General features: G+C 38.2%; 2 protein-coding genes across 3 annotated transcripts in view; one reads left to right on the forward strand and one right to left on the reverse strand.

The window, feature by feature from the left end:
• Window positions 1-1,541: 1,541 nt before the first annotated feature.
• On the reverse strand, window positions 1,542-5,042 carry LOC102082071 (zinc finger and SCAN domain-containing protein 22). Its single transcript, XM_005476724.4, has 3 exons — window positions 4,851-5,042; window positions 4,474-4,778; window positions 1,542-2,609 (listed from the first exon to the last, which is right to left on the reverse strand). The coding sequence occupies exons 2-3, from the start codon at window positions 4,748-4,750 to the stop codon at window positions 1,702-1,704; spliced, it is 1,185 nt and encodes a 394-aa protein (XP_005476781.1). The 5' UTR covers window positions 4,751-4,778; window positions 4,851-5,042; the 3' UTR covers window positions 1,542-1,701.
• A 1,404-nt stretch (window positions 5,043-6,446) lies between these two features.
• Window positions 6,447-19,069, forward strand: part of tesk2 (testis associated actin remodelling kinase 2) — a 32,136-nt gene continuing 19,513 nt past the window's right edge. The window contains exons 1-5 of one of the 2 annotated variants that reach the window (XM_005476726.4): window positions 6,447-6,879; window positions 11,561-11,691; window positions 11,803-11,973; window positions 12,230-12,343; window positions 16,230-16,351. In XM_005476726.4, coding sequence (XP_005476783.1) covers window positions 11,851-11,973; window positions 12,230-12,343; window positions 16,230-16,351 — 359 coding nt within the window. In that variant the 5' untranslated portion in view covers window positions 6,447-6,879; window positions 11,561-11,691; window positions 11,803-11,850. Of the gene's footprint in view, window positions 6,880-11,560; window positions 11,974-12,229; window positions 12,344-16,229; window positions 16,352-19,069 lie in introns of both variants that reach the window. The other variant, XM_005476725.4, reaches the window with a different exon arrangement.

A 19,069-nucleotide genomic window follows, 5' to 3' on the forward strand; every position in this document is an offset into this window, starting at 1 on the left:
CTGATATATGTGAACAGCTGTTTGCTGTACTGACCAGTGTGCAGCCTGAGATACTCAGGCAGAAACCTGTTAACTGTTCCCACCTCATGCTTAAAGCAAAAAGGTGATCAAGTGTCTGCTTTTAGGGCTCCACGGCTGACTCATTTATATTGTAAGATTTTTTTTTTTTAAATACTGGTATTGATAAGTGCTACACAACCAAACATCATTTCACTAGGCTGCAGCTGTTCACCAAGGTTTGAGCTGACATGGACAACTGTTGCAAACCTTTGGCTGTCATCCTACAACTATAGCCCAGTTAGAATCTGCCCCCTACGGCTTGATGATTGTGAGTGCACATGTAGTCACTCTTGAGATTGTTGAAGGGTCTTAATTAAAGTATTGGGTACAAATACAGTTGAAAACTCTGTGATGCCCTTATCTCTGTGATGAAACTTACACTCAGCATCTTTGATGTTTTACACAGATTGGAATTAAGATGGAATTAAGGATTTACAAAATTTCATTATCTTCACCGTTCTCCGTCCCCTTTTATTAGCATTTATTTTTAAAAAAATCAATAACAAAGACTTTTAAAAAAAGAATATAGAAATCATATCTGTAAAAATGTGGAGTTTGTTCCTAAGGATATATAAAATTTGTGGTATATGTTAAATTCTCTTACAATTGTTTTGAGCCCAGGAGGACACACAAACCCAGCCTCTGAGAATTACAAGCTCGTGTACTCTTTGTGCCAGGGAGTCTTTTGTCATAATGGCAGCTGTAAACTTGGTGCCAGTTCAAACTTGCACTGTGATGACCCCTTGGAAAATAAGTGAGCAGCTCAAAGTACCTGTCCCTCCACATACCAGACAAAAATGATGTTTTATTGCAAGTAAAAGTAATGGAGTTGATAAACCTGAATTAAGGCTGATGTTACATTAGATGGCGTTATTTAATGCTAATGCTAGGTTTAGAACAACAATTAATGTTTCTGACCCTCCGAGTGAACAAGCAAAGTGTGTATGGGGTGGGCCTAAGCCTAGGGCTACAAGGTCTACATCTCCTACCATGATTGGCTATGGATCCTGTGGAAAAACTTTGGAGGAAGTAACTGAATGTTTTGGAAGTTAAAGATGCTTCAGAATAGGAACATTTTAACTCGACTGACCCATGAACATCTAAGCTGCAGTGCAAGGCTGAACAACATGTTTTTTTTCTCTGCTAACAGGAAACTGAAATAATCTCACTTTACCTTAATTTTCTGCTAAAGCAGTATCACAAACACACAATTTAGGCTGTCATGCGGTGACCAACAAATTCTTTGTCCTCTTTTTACATCCTTAGTGCTCTGTGGTGAACCAATTTATCAAATGTCTTGTGACTTTTCCTCACCATCTTTCCATCAGGTCGAGGAAAACTAAGCGGTTAGATGCTGGATGTTTCCTGTCTATCTTAAACTGAATGTCTTAGAGGTCATATGTTCCTAGTATGTCATATGTGTGTTAAAAATCTCTTATCTGGCAGTTCATATGTTCCTGTTTCAGTTCTTAAAAGCCACACTGTGTCAAAATTTTTGTTTATTTCACAAAAAGAGGGCACAGTTAAATCAGTCTGCTACATTATATTTCCAGAAATATCAAAAGACAAACAGAATTTGTTAATAAATCTAGATCTAAAAGCCACTTAGATATTTCTAGCTTTTCTTCAAAATCTACTGAATTAAACTGCGTTCTGTGTGAGAGCCTCTTTGTGAGTCCTTTGATGAGTGCGAAGGTTACTCCTCTGAGAAAAGCACTTGCCACATGTGTCGCATGTGTACGGTTTCTCTCCTGTGTGAATTCGCTGGTGTATCTCGAGGTGGCTGATGCGATCAAAGCTCTTCCCACAGAACGGGCAGATGTACCACTTCTCCCTAATGCGGCGCCCCGCTATAGTTTTGTGCAACTCTGGGTCGTTTAAATGAAAGAGTCTGTTGTCTGTGTTAAAGGTCGACATGTTTTTAGTCTGTGGTTGCTGTTTTTCTGAGAGGAATCTAATGGACATTCCTCTCTCTGAGTGATTTATTGCTTCTATAGGTTGACTTGGCTGAGACTGGCTGAAAGTCACAGGAGCCCTTGATTTACTTGATGCACCTTGAACCGTTTCATTGTCCCTCATAAACCTGTCCGAGTATGCTCCCTCTGCTGAATTATCGAAAATGTCCAAGGCATTTTGAATGAGCAAGATTTCGGAGTCCAGATTTTGAGACAACTGCTTTGGTTCGAAAAAGCACTCCGAGTCATCTGCAGTGTCGCTGTCTCCCACCGAAACAGTCAGCCACTGCTGCGACTCTTGCTCTTCTACAACCTCAGCAGGCTGGTGGTTCAGATTCATCTCGTGGGGACCTGCTCCACTGTTAACGCTGTGATCCGAGTCCACAACCTGCTCCACAATCTGGACGTCATCCTCGTCTTCTAGCTTGACTACTAAGTCTTCGTCATCTTTGCCTGTACTGTCAGATTTGCGCTGCTCACTGCGTTTCTCTTCTGTTTGAGGAGGTGATGACGTTCCCTGATTTGGTGAAATATCCACCTTATCTCTCACGCTCTGATCCGAAGACAAGGTCTGGACCGACTCTATCGTAGGCCCTGAAAGGACACAGCAGACTGTTTAAATTGTTAAGGAAAATCAAAGTTCTCTTAAAAAGTCATTTTTTTAAACAGGTTAACTTTCTAATTAATCGCCTCAGCAATAGAGGCAGCAAATACTGTGAATTATAAAGAAAGGTACCCAAATAACATGCACCTGCTTCATTACAGCGCTGTCTGAAAATGTGACTTTGAACACTGGGAAACTTTTTGACTTAAGTAACAAGCAGATACACCGACGCTTTTAATGACTGTTAGCTGCAGGGACAGTCAAGCCAACTACAATGACATATCACTAAGAAAATCATCATATCACAGTGGAAAAGCTGGCAGTAGAAAATATTTGGCAAGTTTTCCTACAAAATGGCAAAAGTCACTTAAAAGATTTTCTGCCTGTTGACAAATTAGGTAAATCTAGTGAACACAGACCCGTTTGTTATCTACAAACCCAAAACTGAAACCTTTGGGACACGATGTAAAATGCAAATAAAGAGACTGCAATGATTTCCCAAGCTCATAAACCACTTTTTTTTTTAATTCAAGGCATAACTTAGAAAACATCAACAGACAAAACTGAGACATTTTACTAATTCATAAAAATATTAGTTTATTTTGAATGTGACTGCAGTGATGTGTCTCAAAAAGGTTGGATCTTTTGCCAGTCTTTAGGCACATTTTTTCTTTCTTATACTTTGACCTTTTTCTTCTTTAGTAACCCAGTGTGTGTAACTTTGGCTGTGTTCTGTGGATCATTACCATGCTGATATACACCTCTTTTACCACTGGAGGTAAAAGAGGTGTATATCAGGATCCAGTGACAAAGTCAGGAACCTTGGCCCCATTTTGGACAGTGATCTCAGTTTTGATAATCATATTAATCAGGCCACCAGAACTGCCTTCTATCGCTTCAAAAACACATCAAATGTTAAAAAACCCTATCTCAAAGTGAATCTCGGCCCATGCATTTATATGAAGCAGGTTATACTACTGTAATGCTCTATTTGCTGGATTATCCAAATCATCAATAGGACGACTTCAGCTTGTTAAGAATGCAGGAGCCAATCCGTACACGCACATGGAAATTTGACCATATAACCCAGTAATGAAGTCACTTAATTGGCTCTCACTTCAACACAGAATTACCTTTAAAATCCTTCTATTAGTTCATAAAGCTCTCAATGATTCCCACCCCCTTCCTGTACATCTCCGGCTTACTCAGTGTTTATAATCCGATTAGACCTCTCAGGCAGGTGCAGATCTTTTAACACTTCCCAGAATTAGATCTAAGTGTGCTGAAGGTGCTTTCAGTTGCTGTGGTCCTGTCCTTTGGAAGGAGCTAACTGTTATCAATTACAACTGTGCCTAAACAAACTTAAAACATTTTTATTCTCACAGGCTTACAACAAGTAACAGTGTAAGTGGGTGTATATGTGTATGTGTGTGTATTAACTTTCATTTATCATCAGGCTTCTTTTCATCATCAAACTTAAGTCATGCAGGTTTGTGCCAAGGAGCAAGAAAGAAACTACTCTCCTTCTAAACCCAATGTTGACATTACTGTGAGTTGACACTGTTTTAAGCTGCAATGTTAAACAATACAGATGTGCTAAAAACTCCTCCTGTGTACACTTACAAATAGAAGGTGCGGTATAGAGAATATAGTTGTTATATTGTTAAATAGGGGAGAATATAATTGTTTGGAAACGCTGTACTTAAACAAACACATGTCCTCATATGTGCACAAACATTACAGTGTGTTACAAATATTTTGCAAACGGACTTTTTCATCCACGGGGTATTAAATTGTGTGTTTTAAGACAAATATCGTTTATTGATCCCTTGTTTCTGCCGCGGTTGTTCTTACCATCACCGGCGGGCGGCAGCAGCTTATTCTGCTGCTCTCTCTTGGAAAAAGATGATGAGGAGTTATTTGCAGTCTGAGCCCGAGCTGCTAACCGCTCCTTTTCCATCAACAACAACTTTCTGTTCAGAGCCTCGATTTCAATCTCTCTCCTCCGAAGCTCGACCTGGACCAAAGCGAAGCCGTCCTCCCACAGTTTGCCGATTTCCACCACGGCTGCTTTAGTTAGCATCTCCATGATCGAGGTTAACTTGCTCTGGAAAGCTACACTGTTGGCCATTTTCCCCGCGATCAGCAGCTCTGCTGGACTATAAGGACGAGGCAGGACGTTAAACGGACTCGGTGCGTGGAGACAGATCACACAGAAGGAGCGAACTCACGGCGGTAGTTTACATCACAGACGCTCTTTGAGGTGAAAAATATGGAAGTGTAATACAATAGCAACAGGAAACTGGAGTGCTCACGTGATGCTGAGAGTTTACGGTGCCCCTGATGGGTCAAACTTTCTCACCAGCGATATAAATATAATGAAGTGTGGCAGTGTTTGGTCGTTTAAATGAACTGTATAAACAAACAAAAGCAGTTTTGCTGTCTGTAATAAATACAGGGTTGAAATCATCTGTATATTTATTGTTTTTTTTTTATATTGGATTACATTATAATACAACATGTGTTATCTATTCTTGAATAACTGAGGTCAGCTAGAGTCTAAGTAGGGTCTTGACTATGAATATTTCACGCAATTATTAGTTTACAATTAAAAAATTATAATAACAAATGTTGAACGTGAACATATTGACAAAGCAAAGCAAGTGCTTTTCTCAGAGGAGTAACCTTCGCACTCATCAAAGGACTCACAAAGAGGCTCTCACACAGAACGCAGTTTAATTCAGTAGATTTGGGAGAAAAGCTAGAAATATCTAAGTGGCTTTTAGATCCAGATTTATTAACAAATTCTGTTTGTCTTTTGATATTTCTGGAAAAATAATCACATGTGAACATAAAAAAATTAAATAAACGAATATATATACATATATATATATATATGTATATATATTCGTTTATTTATATATATATATATATATATATATTATTATTCGTTTTTATATATATATATATATATATATATATATATATATATATATATATATATGTATATATATACGTATATATATATACGTATATATATATATATATGTAGTTGCCGGGCCTCACCCATCTTAGTAGTCAGCGTATTTGTTATGCGGTTCAGATTCTGTTTGTTACTCTGACACTATCAGGACACGCAGGAGTGGCTGAGATATGTTCTAAAAAGCAATCAGCGCCTATTCAAACATTACCATCGTGTGTGCAAATAACTACAGACCTTTTCTTTGAAAGATATTAGAAAATGTCATCTAGAACAAATTCAGGTGTGCCGCTTGTTTCTTGATTTTGTGAGCGATATAGCTTGGTTAGAAGTGCTGACTGATTTTCTCCACTAGATGAGGCTGTTTTTCCACGAGAGGTCATAAAAGCTGGCGTTAAAGCACCTTGCGAGCAAAAAAAATCATTATAAATAAGGCTTATTAAATATATGGTGCTCAAGTTTGTGATTATTTTACCAGGCAATATATGCCAGATTTTAAATGTGACCACACAAAATAGATCAGAAGTCTTAACGTATCATTGAATGAAATCACATGTGTTTATTGACTAATAAACCAATAAAATGTCACATGAAAATGGGATGGATTTAACAAAAGCAGTGGGGTTGCTGGAGTTGTTACTGGGCAATTCAAAGTTCAGAAATACTTTGAAATCTAAATAAATAAGGGTGAAGTCGTTGTCATGGAATCATCAGCAATGAACTTAAAAATTGCATATCTAGGTATATAGGTATATTTCTCTCATTTTACAGCTCTGACAAGTTAACTAACGCTCGCGCAAATTTCCGCGTGCTCATTGGCTTGTAGACGTGCCAGTCGAATGTAGGCGGGGCCAGTGGGAGTTACTTGGATGAGAGACGAAAGACGACGGAGCTGTCAAACACCAACAATCGACTGAAATATTATCCCGGGCGGTACAAAAACACGGTCATTTGGTCATTTGTGGATACAAGGACAACATAAGCAGTCTCTGAATTGATTGTGACACTTGAGCCTTTGGGAATTTGGACTTTTCAATCGTCGCGACGAGAAACTTCTTGTTTTGTGTGTGTTTGCAGGATCCAGGGGCTAATGTCTGTTAGCTCTCTGCTCAGCTCCAGTTTTGTTGACAAACTAGCCCGTCCGCTAGTCACGAAGCTAGCCTCGCTCCCAGCCCTGCTGTTTTGGCGTTAATTGGACGTTTTCGGCAAATGGCACCTGGTAAAAGACACGAAAACGAGTTTGCACCGTTACTGCAAACACCTCTATGAAATAAAAACAGGTGAGTCAGCTGAACTCGAGGGGAGCACACGCCAATGCTGACTGTTTCTTCTGTGGTTTGTTTACATTTCTGTCGCTGCCAAAAAAACCCCACTTAAAATAACAGAAGAAATGCTGATCGAGAAGTTCATTATTTAGCATATTATTTATACCTCATAAGATATGAATCATGCTTTTTTCCCTTCGCTCGTGCTGTTTATGGCTCTCAGTAAATAAAGTAGTTTTTTCTCCTCTACTCCACGGTGTCTCTCCCCTGGGTTTGTTCCATTATTTCAAAACTTTGAAGAATGAGAGGTATGCATAGGCTCACGTATTCTGTAATAGATTGTGGTCAGATATGATGCTATTCTCTTTTGTTAAATTTGACCTTGTTTAAATTTTTTGCATGGCTTTTTCCAGTGAGTTGGTATCTACAACTCACCAAAGAAAGGGCCTATCAGATTACTGAAATTCTAAAAATTGTTTACAGAATTTATCATTAGAGATAGAGACTATCATAACTTTTACATTGTGTTTGAATGTAGTAAGAACAGGTCTTTGCTCATTGCAGAAATGTGTATGTAGACTCTTACACGTTCACTCACGCCCATTTAATTCCTCTCGCTCCTCAGAGACACTAATCCTAGCTACAAACCTATCATTAGAGCATCACTTAAGTATTTTTTTCTTTTATTTATTGCTGACATTTTCTATTAGTCTCTGGTCCACTGAGACACAGTGGCATGGTGTTCAGGCCCCCAAACTACTGTTAAAACATTTGGCCTGAGGCTGCTTTGGTGATGCCCCATCTGTTTCAGAGTAGCAACAAGCCACATTTTACAGACCCCAAGAAAAAGTCTGCCTTTGAAATTTCCACCCTTTTCCACGTAGAGTGTCTTTAGTGTGGTGTTTTTTAAGTGCACGCCTTTTGGATATGTAGGCAACAGGGTATAGTTTGGAAACAAATATAGTTATGAACTCTGTTGGTTTGCCTACATTTTCTTTTTATCATTTCCAGTGTGATAGAGGGTTATCATATTGCTTAAAATTACAGCTTTCTGTAGTATGATCTTATTTTTTTTAATTGGACTAAGTCATGTTATAGTATGCAGCTGTGGTTGTTTTCCCCATAATTGAATTCTTTTTTTATTGCCAGGAAGTGACCCTGAATGATGTGTGTTTCATTTTTACCTAATGAGTAGGCGTTTAAATTATTACTATGGTTGTCATCATCTTTTGCATATAAAAATAATCATTGTGACTGAAAATCCTTTTTTAACCACCCACTGAACATTAGGCTTTTACAAGTATCATGTGCGTGTCTGAAGTGTTTGTGAGAATGGGAAGTTTTTATTTAGTCAGTTAGGGCAGCTTTGACCACTGATGTGGGTGTGTGAATGCAGAAGCTTTTTTCTGTTGCTTCTCGGTTATGAATATAGGGAGAATTTATGTTCTACTTGCTGGCCTATTCTTGTCTACTCAGATACAGAATAGATGTGATGTATCTGTGTTCTTGGCCTTGGACGGAAACCCCACTGAAATTAGATAGGAACGTTTGGGCCTGGTACTTGTGGCTTGCATTTTTCTTGGCACAGCCACTTTTATTCCTGCCGTACTGTTTCAGCAAGGCGTAAAATGAGGTGTCACTGTTAGGGGGAAAAAAAAAGAAAGAGGAGGATGAAAAGCCTTTTAAGGATGTGGCTGGGACAGAGAATGATCTCAGAAATTGTCCAGTAGGACTACAGCAACTCTCTTAAGGGTCTAGTGTCACTGCTGTTTTTAGGATCTTATGAAACCTCATCTGGGCCCATCATTGACTTTTGCATTTCTGCTTTGCTTTAATGGGCCTCTTTAATATATTCATTTAAAACACTGCACCTGTTTTAAGCTTTTGTCATTATTCCTCTCAAACACAGAAAGGCCAGAGTACATAATGACAGTATTTATAGTATTAGCGATAATGTGAAGTCCGACTTCTACGTATGAGCTCATTGTTGGAACCCGTACTTAAAGGAATCGTTTAACCACAACACCTAGTCTTTGTTTACGTTCTGTTCTTACATCAGGGAAGAAGTTGAAGTCAAATTTCCACATTGGTGCAACATTATGCAAGCGTTTCTAAAATAGCAAAAGTGGATGAGAGTAAGGATGAAGTTGTTGTTAAAAATACCCGTTACAATTTCCTGAAACCCAAAGTGATGTCCATTTTTTGTATATTCACTAGTTCAGAACCTTTTTTTCACATTTTGAGCTTTTTTCTTTTTTTATGAGATCATGAGTCCAAAGATCTCAGCTTCAGAGGGAGAGAGTTCCAGAGTCTGCAGGCAATTGTTGCAAAAGCTCTGTCTACTTTGTTTGATGCACAGTCAGCAGGCCCTGATCACATGACCCCAGACACCTGGTGGGGATATATATTGGTGTTAACGTTCTCTGATGTACCCTGGTGCTTGTCAATGCAGAGTTAATACCAGAATCTGAAATGGACTTTGAAGTTAACAGGGAGCCAATGCAACTTAATTTTACTTTCAGCGACATACTACACAACCTATAGATGTTCCAAGGGTAACAGTGATAAAAATGTTCCTAAATGTGCTTAAAAATGTGCAGAAGGGCTAACAGGTATAACGGAAACAATAAAGAACTTGTAGGCAAGAGAAGTGGAGCATGACCTGTACTTAGAAGCAGCTGCAGAAAAGAATCATTCAGACACATCTGAAGAGAACTACCCCAGAGCAGACCCTGATACACCAACCTACTATCTCAGCTTATCAATGTGATGGTCAACAATATACAAAGCAGATGTCAAGTCAGAAATCAGAATCTTTATTGCCATTGTAGCAATAAAACACTGAACATTGAAAAATGAAAGTGCAACATTGGCATCAGGTACCTTTCTGTGTGGACAAGGGAAACAATAGTTTTGTTTTGCGACATCAATAGTGTATGCCTGCGTCAGACTGTGCCCCGTGTTATTGTTTGTAGGCTTATGATTGGCCAACATTTATATACAGTTAGGATTATTGCTACCTGTTGCACCTGACATCATTTTTTTGTATTGTCATTTAGATGCAGACATCTTTAAATATGAAAGCAGAAAATCCCTAGTGGCAAAACTTGAGGTTGTGAAATAACTCAAATTATTTCACAATGTGTTTTATGGATTGAACACATTCAATCCATAAAACCAAACTCAAAAATCATTTTAATTTCTGACTTCCATGGATAAATGGAACAAACTCCAGTCAACCCTAGTAATATTAATGCAGTGTTACATCAGCATGGTGGTGACAGTTCACCTCTATTTGAGGTGACTTGACTTATGCAGCTTTTTTGTTTTTGTTAATGTCCAACATTGTGGGGGAAAAAACGGGTTCTAAACTTTACTCAGAAGTTAAAACCCCCAAAACAAAAGTCAGAATCACAGACGAACCTACATTTAGAAGTAGTAATGGTTGACTAGTTGACCCAAATGACAGAACCGAACCTTTGTAAATCATGCTGTCAGGTCACATTGCCTTTATTTCAATATTTCTATAATCTTCTGTTTGCAAGTAGGAGGACATTGTTGGAAAAGAAATGGCAAATACTTGTAAAGCATAATTTCTTGGCAGGTTATACCTGTTTTTAAATTGTTATAGACAATATAGTCCATTATCTTTAAATTCAGCTGGCAAACAGTTTATAATTGGATGCTTCTTTCTTTATTACATTAAAATTAACAGGTCACAAGCAATTTGCTGCGTGAAGGTTATTATTTCTCACTGAACTTTATTCTTATTTAAAGGTGTATGTTCTTTTCAGCACACATAAGATGCTCAGTCATCAGGTTAATCTTTAACTTGCTGTTGAGACATAGGATCTCAAAACTGTCTTCAGTGGAAATGTACAGTGAGTGGAAATTTTCTGCTTATGACTTTAAGCAAAGGAAGGCATTTTTTTGGGTACTCTTCAGCATTTACAGGGAAAGATTTATAGGGTGGCTCAACATGTTTTTATCACCTAAAGAAATCTTCCTCTAGCATAAAGTATTCTTAAGATATGAAAGCCACATTGTTTACAGGCATTTAAAGACCTTTAGCTGCAGACGTGCTTTCCTGTTCGCCTTTGTACCCTGCTGACTTTGTTTTGGATGGCAGAAAGGTCCAAGACCTGAGCTATTCCTTGGCTAATCTCCCATAATTGGACAATGGGCCCCTATTACAGCCATTTCATTTGAGCCTGTTGAGTAATATTGGCTTGTCTCGTCCCTCCTGAGACAGGACCCAGTCTATAGTTGCATTTGCTTTTAAATACCTTTAGAATAACATGAAATTGTAACTTGCTCCTTCTTTATTGTTTAGGACAATGTGTAAGACTGCTGGTCAATAAGGAGCCGTAAAATGTCCCAGAGGCACATTCAATACCAAAACGTTATAGTAAAAGAACTGAATTGACTTAAATTCAGTTTGCATAGGTCTTAAATGTGTTTTTTTAGTCTCAGACACTCTCTAGACATTTTGTTTTTGTGACATGACTGCATCAAAAAGTTCTTGCTCTATAATTAAATAGATAATGTCAAAAGGACCATTTTAAATATACAAAATTGAATTTGCTTATACCTCTCATTGGCTACGATGGCTACTTCAATCAGCAGCATAGGAAAAAAAAAAGTCTGCCATGGGGCTTACTCGTTAAATTTCTTCTTTCTTTCTTTCTTTCTACAGGTCTCCAGGGATATACCATACCTCTGTCAAACATGTGAAATCCTTATCTGGGCGAAGTTCTCAGTTACAAGCAGTGATGATTTGGATTACTTGGAAAATTCTTGGGCTCAGATTCAGAAACAGAAGTCTATGTGTGTGATATATTTTCTCCCGCAACACAAACTGTGCAAATACTGTTCTGCCGTGAAACCCTCGGCTCCGCTAAAACCAACCAGTCCACTTGTCATGCGGGTACATTACAGAAAAACACCCATAATACCCTCACTGGTATCACCGTCATTCACGTCACCATGGAACGGAATAAACGCAACTCCATTGCTGGGTTCCCTACACGACCTGAACACCTCAATGAGAACAGAGATGATATCGGAGGGGTAGGAGTGTGTGAGATGGGAATGGCTCCACCTTTGCAGGTTGGTTTTTAGTTTAAAATTGTCACATGTTATACACTATACAGGGCTCCTGTGCACTCTACAACTCAATATAAAGCCAGTGTAGAGCTCGGACAACATTGTAATTATAACCTGTACAGTGTTGTAGTCTGTACTTAGCTATAGATTAGTGGCTTTTTTCAGAAACTGTTTGTAACAACCTCTTCAGCCCAAACAAAGTTGTGGTATGGTCCCGCAACATGCTCATCAAACATGTCCTTTTTTCTGTGTTCTCCAGGTGTCTTCCCCATCATCCTACCGAGCCCTCATCAGTGCCTTCTCCTGTCTTACACGCCTTGATGACTTCTCCCGCGAGTGGATTGGCTCAGGATTTTTCTCTGATGTATTCAGGGTGTGTAGAGATCAGATATTACCTCACTCTTTTCTCAGGTTCAGTCTTTTCTTTCAGTGTCTTCTCATTTTATAACCTTGCCTCATTTCATACCTCAAGCAAGAGTGTCAGATTTGACCTCAGCTGAATTCTTCACCCTTGGTGCCTGACATAGTTTTATTTTGTGGTTCGATTGCAGCCAGTCTCATTATTAGTTATGCTCTGCTAAATGAAGCTGCAGCAGAAGAAACTTTTTTTTTTTTCGGTCTGTTGTATTATTAATCCACCATGACAGTTACAAATTTTTGCATGACTCATTGTGGTTTAGATAAGCAGTGTGACTGCTCATCTAGGAATAGAGCCCGGTTGCATATATTAGAAATAAATGATGATGGCCTAATAATGTTTAAATGTGTTTGTTTTAGTATATCATCAGATGCATTCTTCCTTGGGGTTTTTTTTCCAAGACAGACAATAAAGACCGATCTCTTGTTTCTTAAAGGGTTAACATAGAAGACAAAGGTGACAACTTTGGGGTTTGTTATCTTATTCATTAAGCAAGTTAAGGCTCACTTTTATTTCACTCTATTTTATTTATCAGACTGTATTATAATTTAATTTTCCTTGTCAGCTTTTGTGTATTGGAATTTCAACTTGGCCTTAGAGCAGGAGGATTTGCCATGTACTGCATTGTATGCAACATGAGACCTCCAGTGGAGATGACCTGCTTTGACATTTGGTTTCCATTGTGTCCTGGGTGGGCTGATTGATGATACTGTTGTTTGGTGTCTGACAGCCAATGGTGTTTGAGTGACGTGTGTGTTGTTAGGAACAGCTCAAGCTGATCCAGAAGATTTGTATTGGAGCAGATCTATGCATATTGTAATTGTTTTTTATTAGCCACATTAAGCTTGTAGAAAGTGCTGTTATTCAGCACTATTCTAACCCATTGTGTACTTTGTATGCAGCTCTCAGAAACATGCCACGTTATCTGTGTAAAATCCCTGTAAGTTATTCATAACTCACAGTGCTGCAACTGGGCTAAAGAGTGGATTAAACAAACAAAAAATAAACAAAGCAAACACCATTAATGAATGATTTTAGAGACATTTGGAGTGTGTTTCATTGAAGGGAAACAAGCATAATCACTGTGAGATAAACATTACTCACTTTGTTTCTACACTGCTATAGAAAATTCATTGAACTTCACTATTTTGTTGGTGTTGGAGATGAGCAGATGGTGTTAAATTCCTGTACAAAGATTGTGTATAATACACTTTCTTGCTCTAAGTTTTCGATGCTCTTGCTAGCAGAATTGCTTCTGACCTGCCATTTAATGTAGGTTCAACTTGAATCTCTCCAGAGATTTTTTGTCCTCTGTAGGAAAAGAAAGTGGAAATGATAGATTAGTGATGACATGCTCAAGGAGAATGATGAACAGATAAAGGAACAAAAGGTGGTGAAATTGGGGATGATCTGAGCTGAGGCCAAAGGAGGAGTTTAAAGAGGAGGGACGGATTCTGGTGGATGCTGGGGTGGTGTGGAAAGACTGATGAACGGGATGTGGTGCTTCAGAAGAGGTTTTAGGTGTTTACTGAGTACAAAGGAAGGCGAGGATGAGGGCTGCAGAGGAGAGGGAGAGGAGGGGGGTGTAAGGATTGGTTAGAGGTTGAGTTATTTTGGGGTGGCAGGGGGTTGGTAAAGGGTTTGAGACAGACACTAGGGTTATGGTTTCCATCTGAGAAGGGAGGTGGAAAAATGGGGAGACACTAGAGAGGAAGATGGGAGAGGGGGGAAAAAAATGCTACCCCTACAGACTTGATGATTACTTGGGCATGATGATTTGCTGGAGCCCACAGAGGGGAGAAAAAGGGGGGGATGAGGAATAACTGCAGATGGGGGGATGTGAAGAGTGAGGAATTGGGGGTCGGACGGATGTGGGGGAGGAGGCCTTCAGAGGAGTGGCCATCTGTTGTTTCTGCTGTCCTGTGGTGGGGACTGTCGGCTCTTTTAGCCACGCCCACTCCTTTGAACTTGAACAGAGACATTTTTGTGCATGTGTGAGACACAGAGAGAAGTTGATACAGAAAACTCTCACAGACTAAATTCAAGTTCATTATCCTTTTTTGAAGTTCTGTTTATGGATTGTATATAATAGGGATCATCTTGCACTAAGTAATGAACCTGCAGTGCAGAGAAACCGGTGTTATTCTGTATACTTTCCTTTAATTGTTAATGTTGACTGTGTAATGCACATTGATTTTTGTCCGTGTTGTCAACTTCCCATCCTGCTGATGGGATACCACAGTGGCTGTGTATTGGATGATACTTGCTATAAGATAACATAAATGTGCCTTTTATTTATTTTTAGTCAATATAAGTGTTTTTGGGACTGTATCCCCATTGAATCGAATCTGTTTGTGCTTGTTTGCGCTTTTTAAAAATGTATGCACAACTAAAAGTGACCAAAACTCTTTTACTAACAAACCACATTTATCCAGCATCCAGTATTGAGTCAGTGTCCAAAACAAACCAATATATGTGACAGGTGAACCTTTGTTCTTGTAATGGTTCATGCTTTACCAAACAAAGAATGCACAATGGCTCATACAGTGACATTAGCGGCACTGAAACCTTTTATTCACTGTGCAGTTTAAAATGGTCTTTTAAGTGTTGGTTTAAGTTGCAGCAGAATAAATGATAGCATAACTGCTATACTAATGTGCCAGTTAGCAGGTCTGTTTTGCATGCATCTATGAATAATTTCCCACAGTTAACACCTCATCTGGAGCTTATGATATTTGAATAGTTGCCTTATGTACTGAAGCTCGTCTCTCCTTAGATACAGGATTCATTTAGACTTTTAAAATGACTTTCTTAAAAGCTTTTTAAATGCTTGTGATGGGAGGAAAGAGTTTGCATGTGTAGGTAGATAGATTTGCATACAGTGTCTTAGTCATTTGGTCTGCTGATGTCTAGACAGGCACATTGGGGCTTTCTACCTTTAATAGTAACCGCAGGAATCTATAAAATAATCAGTATTTCCTTCAGTAGATATTAAATATACTAAGCAAATTGAACTGCTGATATTTTAGAACGCGTGTATGTGTGTGCAATGGCTCCAAAGTATAGCTTTAAATTTGGGATAAAAACAAACAAAATCAAAATCTGCATATACGTCTGTATTTCTTGTTACATTTGATGTTGACAAAGAAATATTTGCTTCTAAATTTTGATTCAACTTTGTTGCTTTTGACTTTTAGGCATTTAAATTCCAACATGCTACCAACATAGCACCTCTTGCTGGTCAATTGCAGTCAATGACAAATAAATGCTAGTAGAGTGTAAAAAAAGGTAGCTATTACTTCACTTGCTATGTTATGTGAAACGGTCTGTACTGTTTTAAAGCTTCAACAGGAAATGTTTTAAAGTTGTCACAATCCAGTGACCTGTTAGGTTTGCTGTGCTGGGATAGTCTCCAGCCAGCCATGGAGGGATTGAGTGTGATGCCACAGCTATGTAACAAATCGATGGAAACTAAATCCTGACGCAGAATCATACAAAATTGATTGTGAAGCACTGACCTGACTGTTTCCTTTGTCATGGCTGGTCAGCATTGACTGACCTCATTTCACTTCTCTTTCATATCCTGCCTTCGTTTTTGGCTTCCTCTGTTTTCTTGCCTGAAGAGCCAGATTTTTTTTTAAATATTATTTTGGTTATAATTGCAGAAGAGCTTGGTTACAAGCTGTTCAAGGCCTTAACTGTTGTGCTCATTTTAGGCATTATGCAATCATAGTTTTCTTGCTACAAGAATATGATTAATCTGCCCTAGATATGAAGGATGAGACAGTGTTTGGTTGTATTTGAGTGTAACTGAACACATTTTCATTTGACTTTTTTCCAGGTACGTCATCGAGCTTCAGACCAAGTTATGGCTCTAAAGATGAACAAGCTCAGCAGTAACAGGGCTAATATGTTGAGAGAAGTCCAGCTAATGAACCGGCTTAATCATCCAAACATACTCAGGTTAGTAATCGAATGAAAGTAATTTATTTTCCAGCCAGGGCTCTTAAAAATAAAAAAAATAATTAAAAATTAAAATGCATTAATTTAACTTTTAAAACAAAGCAAGCAAAGTAATTGTTTTGTTCTAGATAATTATTACATTATGATGCAGATTTTAAGAAACTCATTCTTAGTAATAATTTCAGAAACTCTAGATTATATTCAGCACAAATGACTTTGTGCAGAAAATAATTTCTACTAACACCTGCCTGTGTGACGATAAACAAAATATATTTATAGTCTGCCACCCCCTTCACCACCACTTCTCTTCTGTCATTTGCTCATGTGCTTGTGGTTGTGACCTGTTTCCTTTGGAGTTGGTTTGAAACTGTGTCAAACATAGAGCCTATTAGCAATGGATTTTCTAAGCTGCCAACTCCTGTTAGGGTTTCACCAGATGCCTGGAGGCAAAAAGCAAGGAGGGCCCTCTCTGTCAAAGGGAAGGGGAAAGGCAGGAGCTGTATACAGTCATGAACATTTTATTTTCAATTATCTGCTCTGTGATTGACAAAGTGTCAAAAGGTTGATGAAATTTGTGGTCCTTGCTGATTTGTGTTGTCTCCATTTAACATTTTTCAGACTATGAATTAAGTAGAAATCAATGTCAAACAGTTTTAAAAGTGCAGTTGCAGTTTTGCTTTTCTTCTGTTTTTTTTGGACCTAGTACTAAATAAATAGGAATGCTGGTAAGCAGGATGCATTGATAGACTCAACAAGTGCCTCGCTCACCCAGATACCTGCTAATTAGCACCAAGTAATGTAAAAATAAGGTGGCTACTGTCCTAATAGTATGTTAACTTTAAGCCTTAATAAAATTCAAAGTGGTGAGATATACACAAAAATTGGCTACATAGTGTAGTAGTTTATATCTTAGCTTAAAAAGTGAAAAGTTCCCAGTTCGATCCCAGGAGGAGACACAAATGTCTTTGGGGTTGCGTCAGGAAAGGCATCTGATGTTAAAGTCTGCCAAAACAAATGTGATCCCCTGTGAATAAGTGAGCAGCTGAAAGTAGCTTTTTTCACTCTGTGCTGTTCTTATGAAAGGGAAAATTGGATACATGTAGCAAAGCCTGTTTTAGTTGTAAAATTTTAACATGGGATTCTAGAGGACTTGACTCACTTTTGGAGCCTCAAGTTGCCATTTAAGGAACTCTTATTTTTGGCATTTGTGTGTGGGCTTCACATTTCAGCACCACAGGTTGCAACTAGGTCAGAACCTAGGCATCATGATGAAGTTGCCTTTAAGTTCGACTTTCTTTAAAGTCTAACTTCCTGTTGAAGTTAAATGCACATAATCTTTGGTCACTTTCAAATTTGAATCTATAATTACGCTGCTGTCCTGTTGACTAATTTCTCTAATGTCCTTAAAATTATTCTGTCTCTGTAGTGTAACGCCACTTTATTTGACTTTATTTTGTTTTGCTTTGTTTAAACATTAAGAACATTGACACAAATGATCACTGGACAAAGGCCAAAACAAAACTGGAAGCTAGTAAAGATCGAAAAAAGACCCATAAATATGTGAAGACTCCTAAGCCTGTGGATTTGAGCAAGGCTGCCTCTGTTAATAGTTACAGTTACTTATATATGTATAACTTTGCATATTAATGATTTTTCCCAGTCTTTTAAAAAGTGTGCTTTTTTTCAGTTTCAGTTAGTCTGTTGTTAGTTACAGTTTTCTTTGCCGCTGCCAGAAAAATCTTACACAGGTATTGGTGTTTGCACACCTCTGTCCTTTAAGGTGACCCGAGTATAAAATCAAACGTGCTTGTGGAAGTATATAACCAATGGCTGCTGTCCCAGAAAAGTTTTAGTTTTCCACATCTGAAAAATATGAATAGTATGTTTTAATTCCTTGGATTTTATTTGTTTTATGGTGTTTAAATGCAGATCTTATTCATATTTAAACCTCTTCAAATGACATCTGTGGTAAAATGCAAAGGCTATACAAATATATTTAACTTTAATTTTACTGCAGGAAAGTATGGAAAGTGGGTACACTTAATAAAACGTTGAATATGAGATGTTATTTCAATTAGAGCAACTGTTTTGCTACAAAATATGTTTGTTATTTTGTCTTTGTAGTAAATATTTCACATTCTGCTTTGGGCATGTGTGTGGAGGAGTGTGTGTTTACGGCCATGCACACATATGCATAAATATCTTTGTGTGTTCACGGACACACAAGCACACATCTTTTACAATGCCATCTTTGTTAAGCGTGCCTTGTGGATTGTGTGTCTGTGTGTTAACAAGCTTACACTGAAGGGGTCATTGTTAGCTAAAGTCCAATAAGGACCCACAGAGTTGACCTTTTCGTTGCCTTCAGAATTACGAGGTCCTCAACTGAGTTTGTGAACAGTTGGTTCATGTGTTGCTCTGAACACACATAAACACACATACCATTAGATTTCAAGTGAAGGGGTACACAGCCCTCTCTGGGCTAGATATATTTTATAAATAAAGATGAATAAAACGTCATCCAAAATTGAGGAAGAATGATCTGACATCATGATAAGTTGAGGCAGTGTTTATCCTTGATTAAAAGATTTGTCATTGTGGTGGGTTTATTTATTTAGTTATTTAGTTTAATACCAGAAATCAAATTTGTCAGTGTGATTATGAAACACTGACACAACAGAAAGGGTGTTAGCATGATTGTGGTTTTGTTTATTACTA

The sequence above is a fragment of the Oreochromis niloticus genome, linkage group LG18 (genome assembly GCF_001858045.2).
Source record: "Oreochromis niloticus isolate F11D_XX linkage group LG18, O_niloticus_UMD_NMBU, whole genome shotgun sequence".
NCBI classification, from domain to species: domain Eukaryota; kingdom Metazoa; phylum Chordata; class Actinopteri; order Cichliformes; family Cichlidae; genus Oreochromis; species Oreochromis niloticus.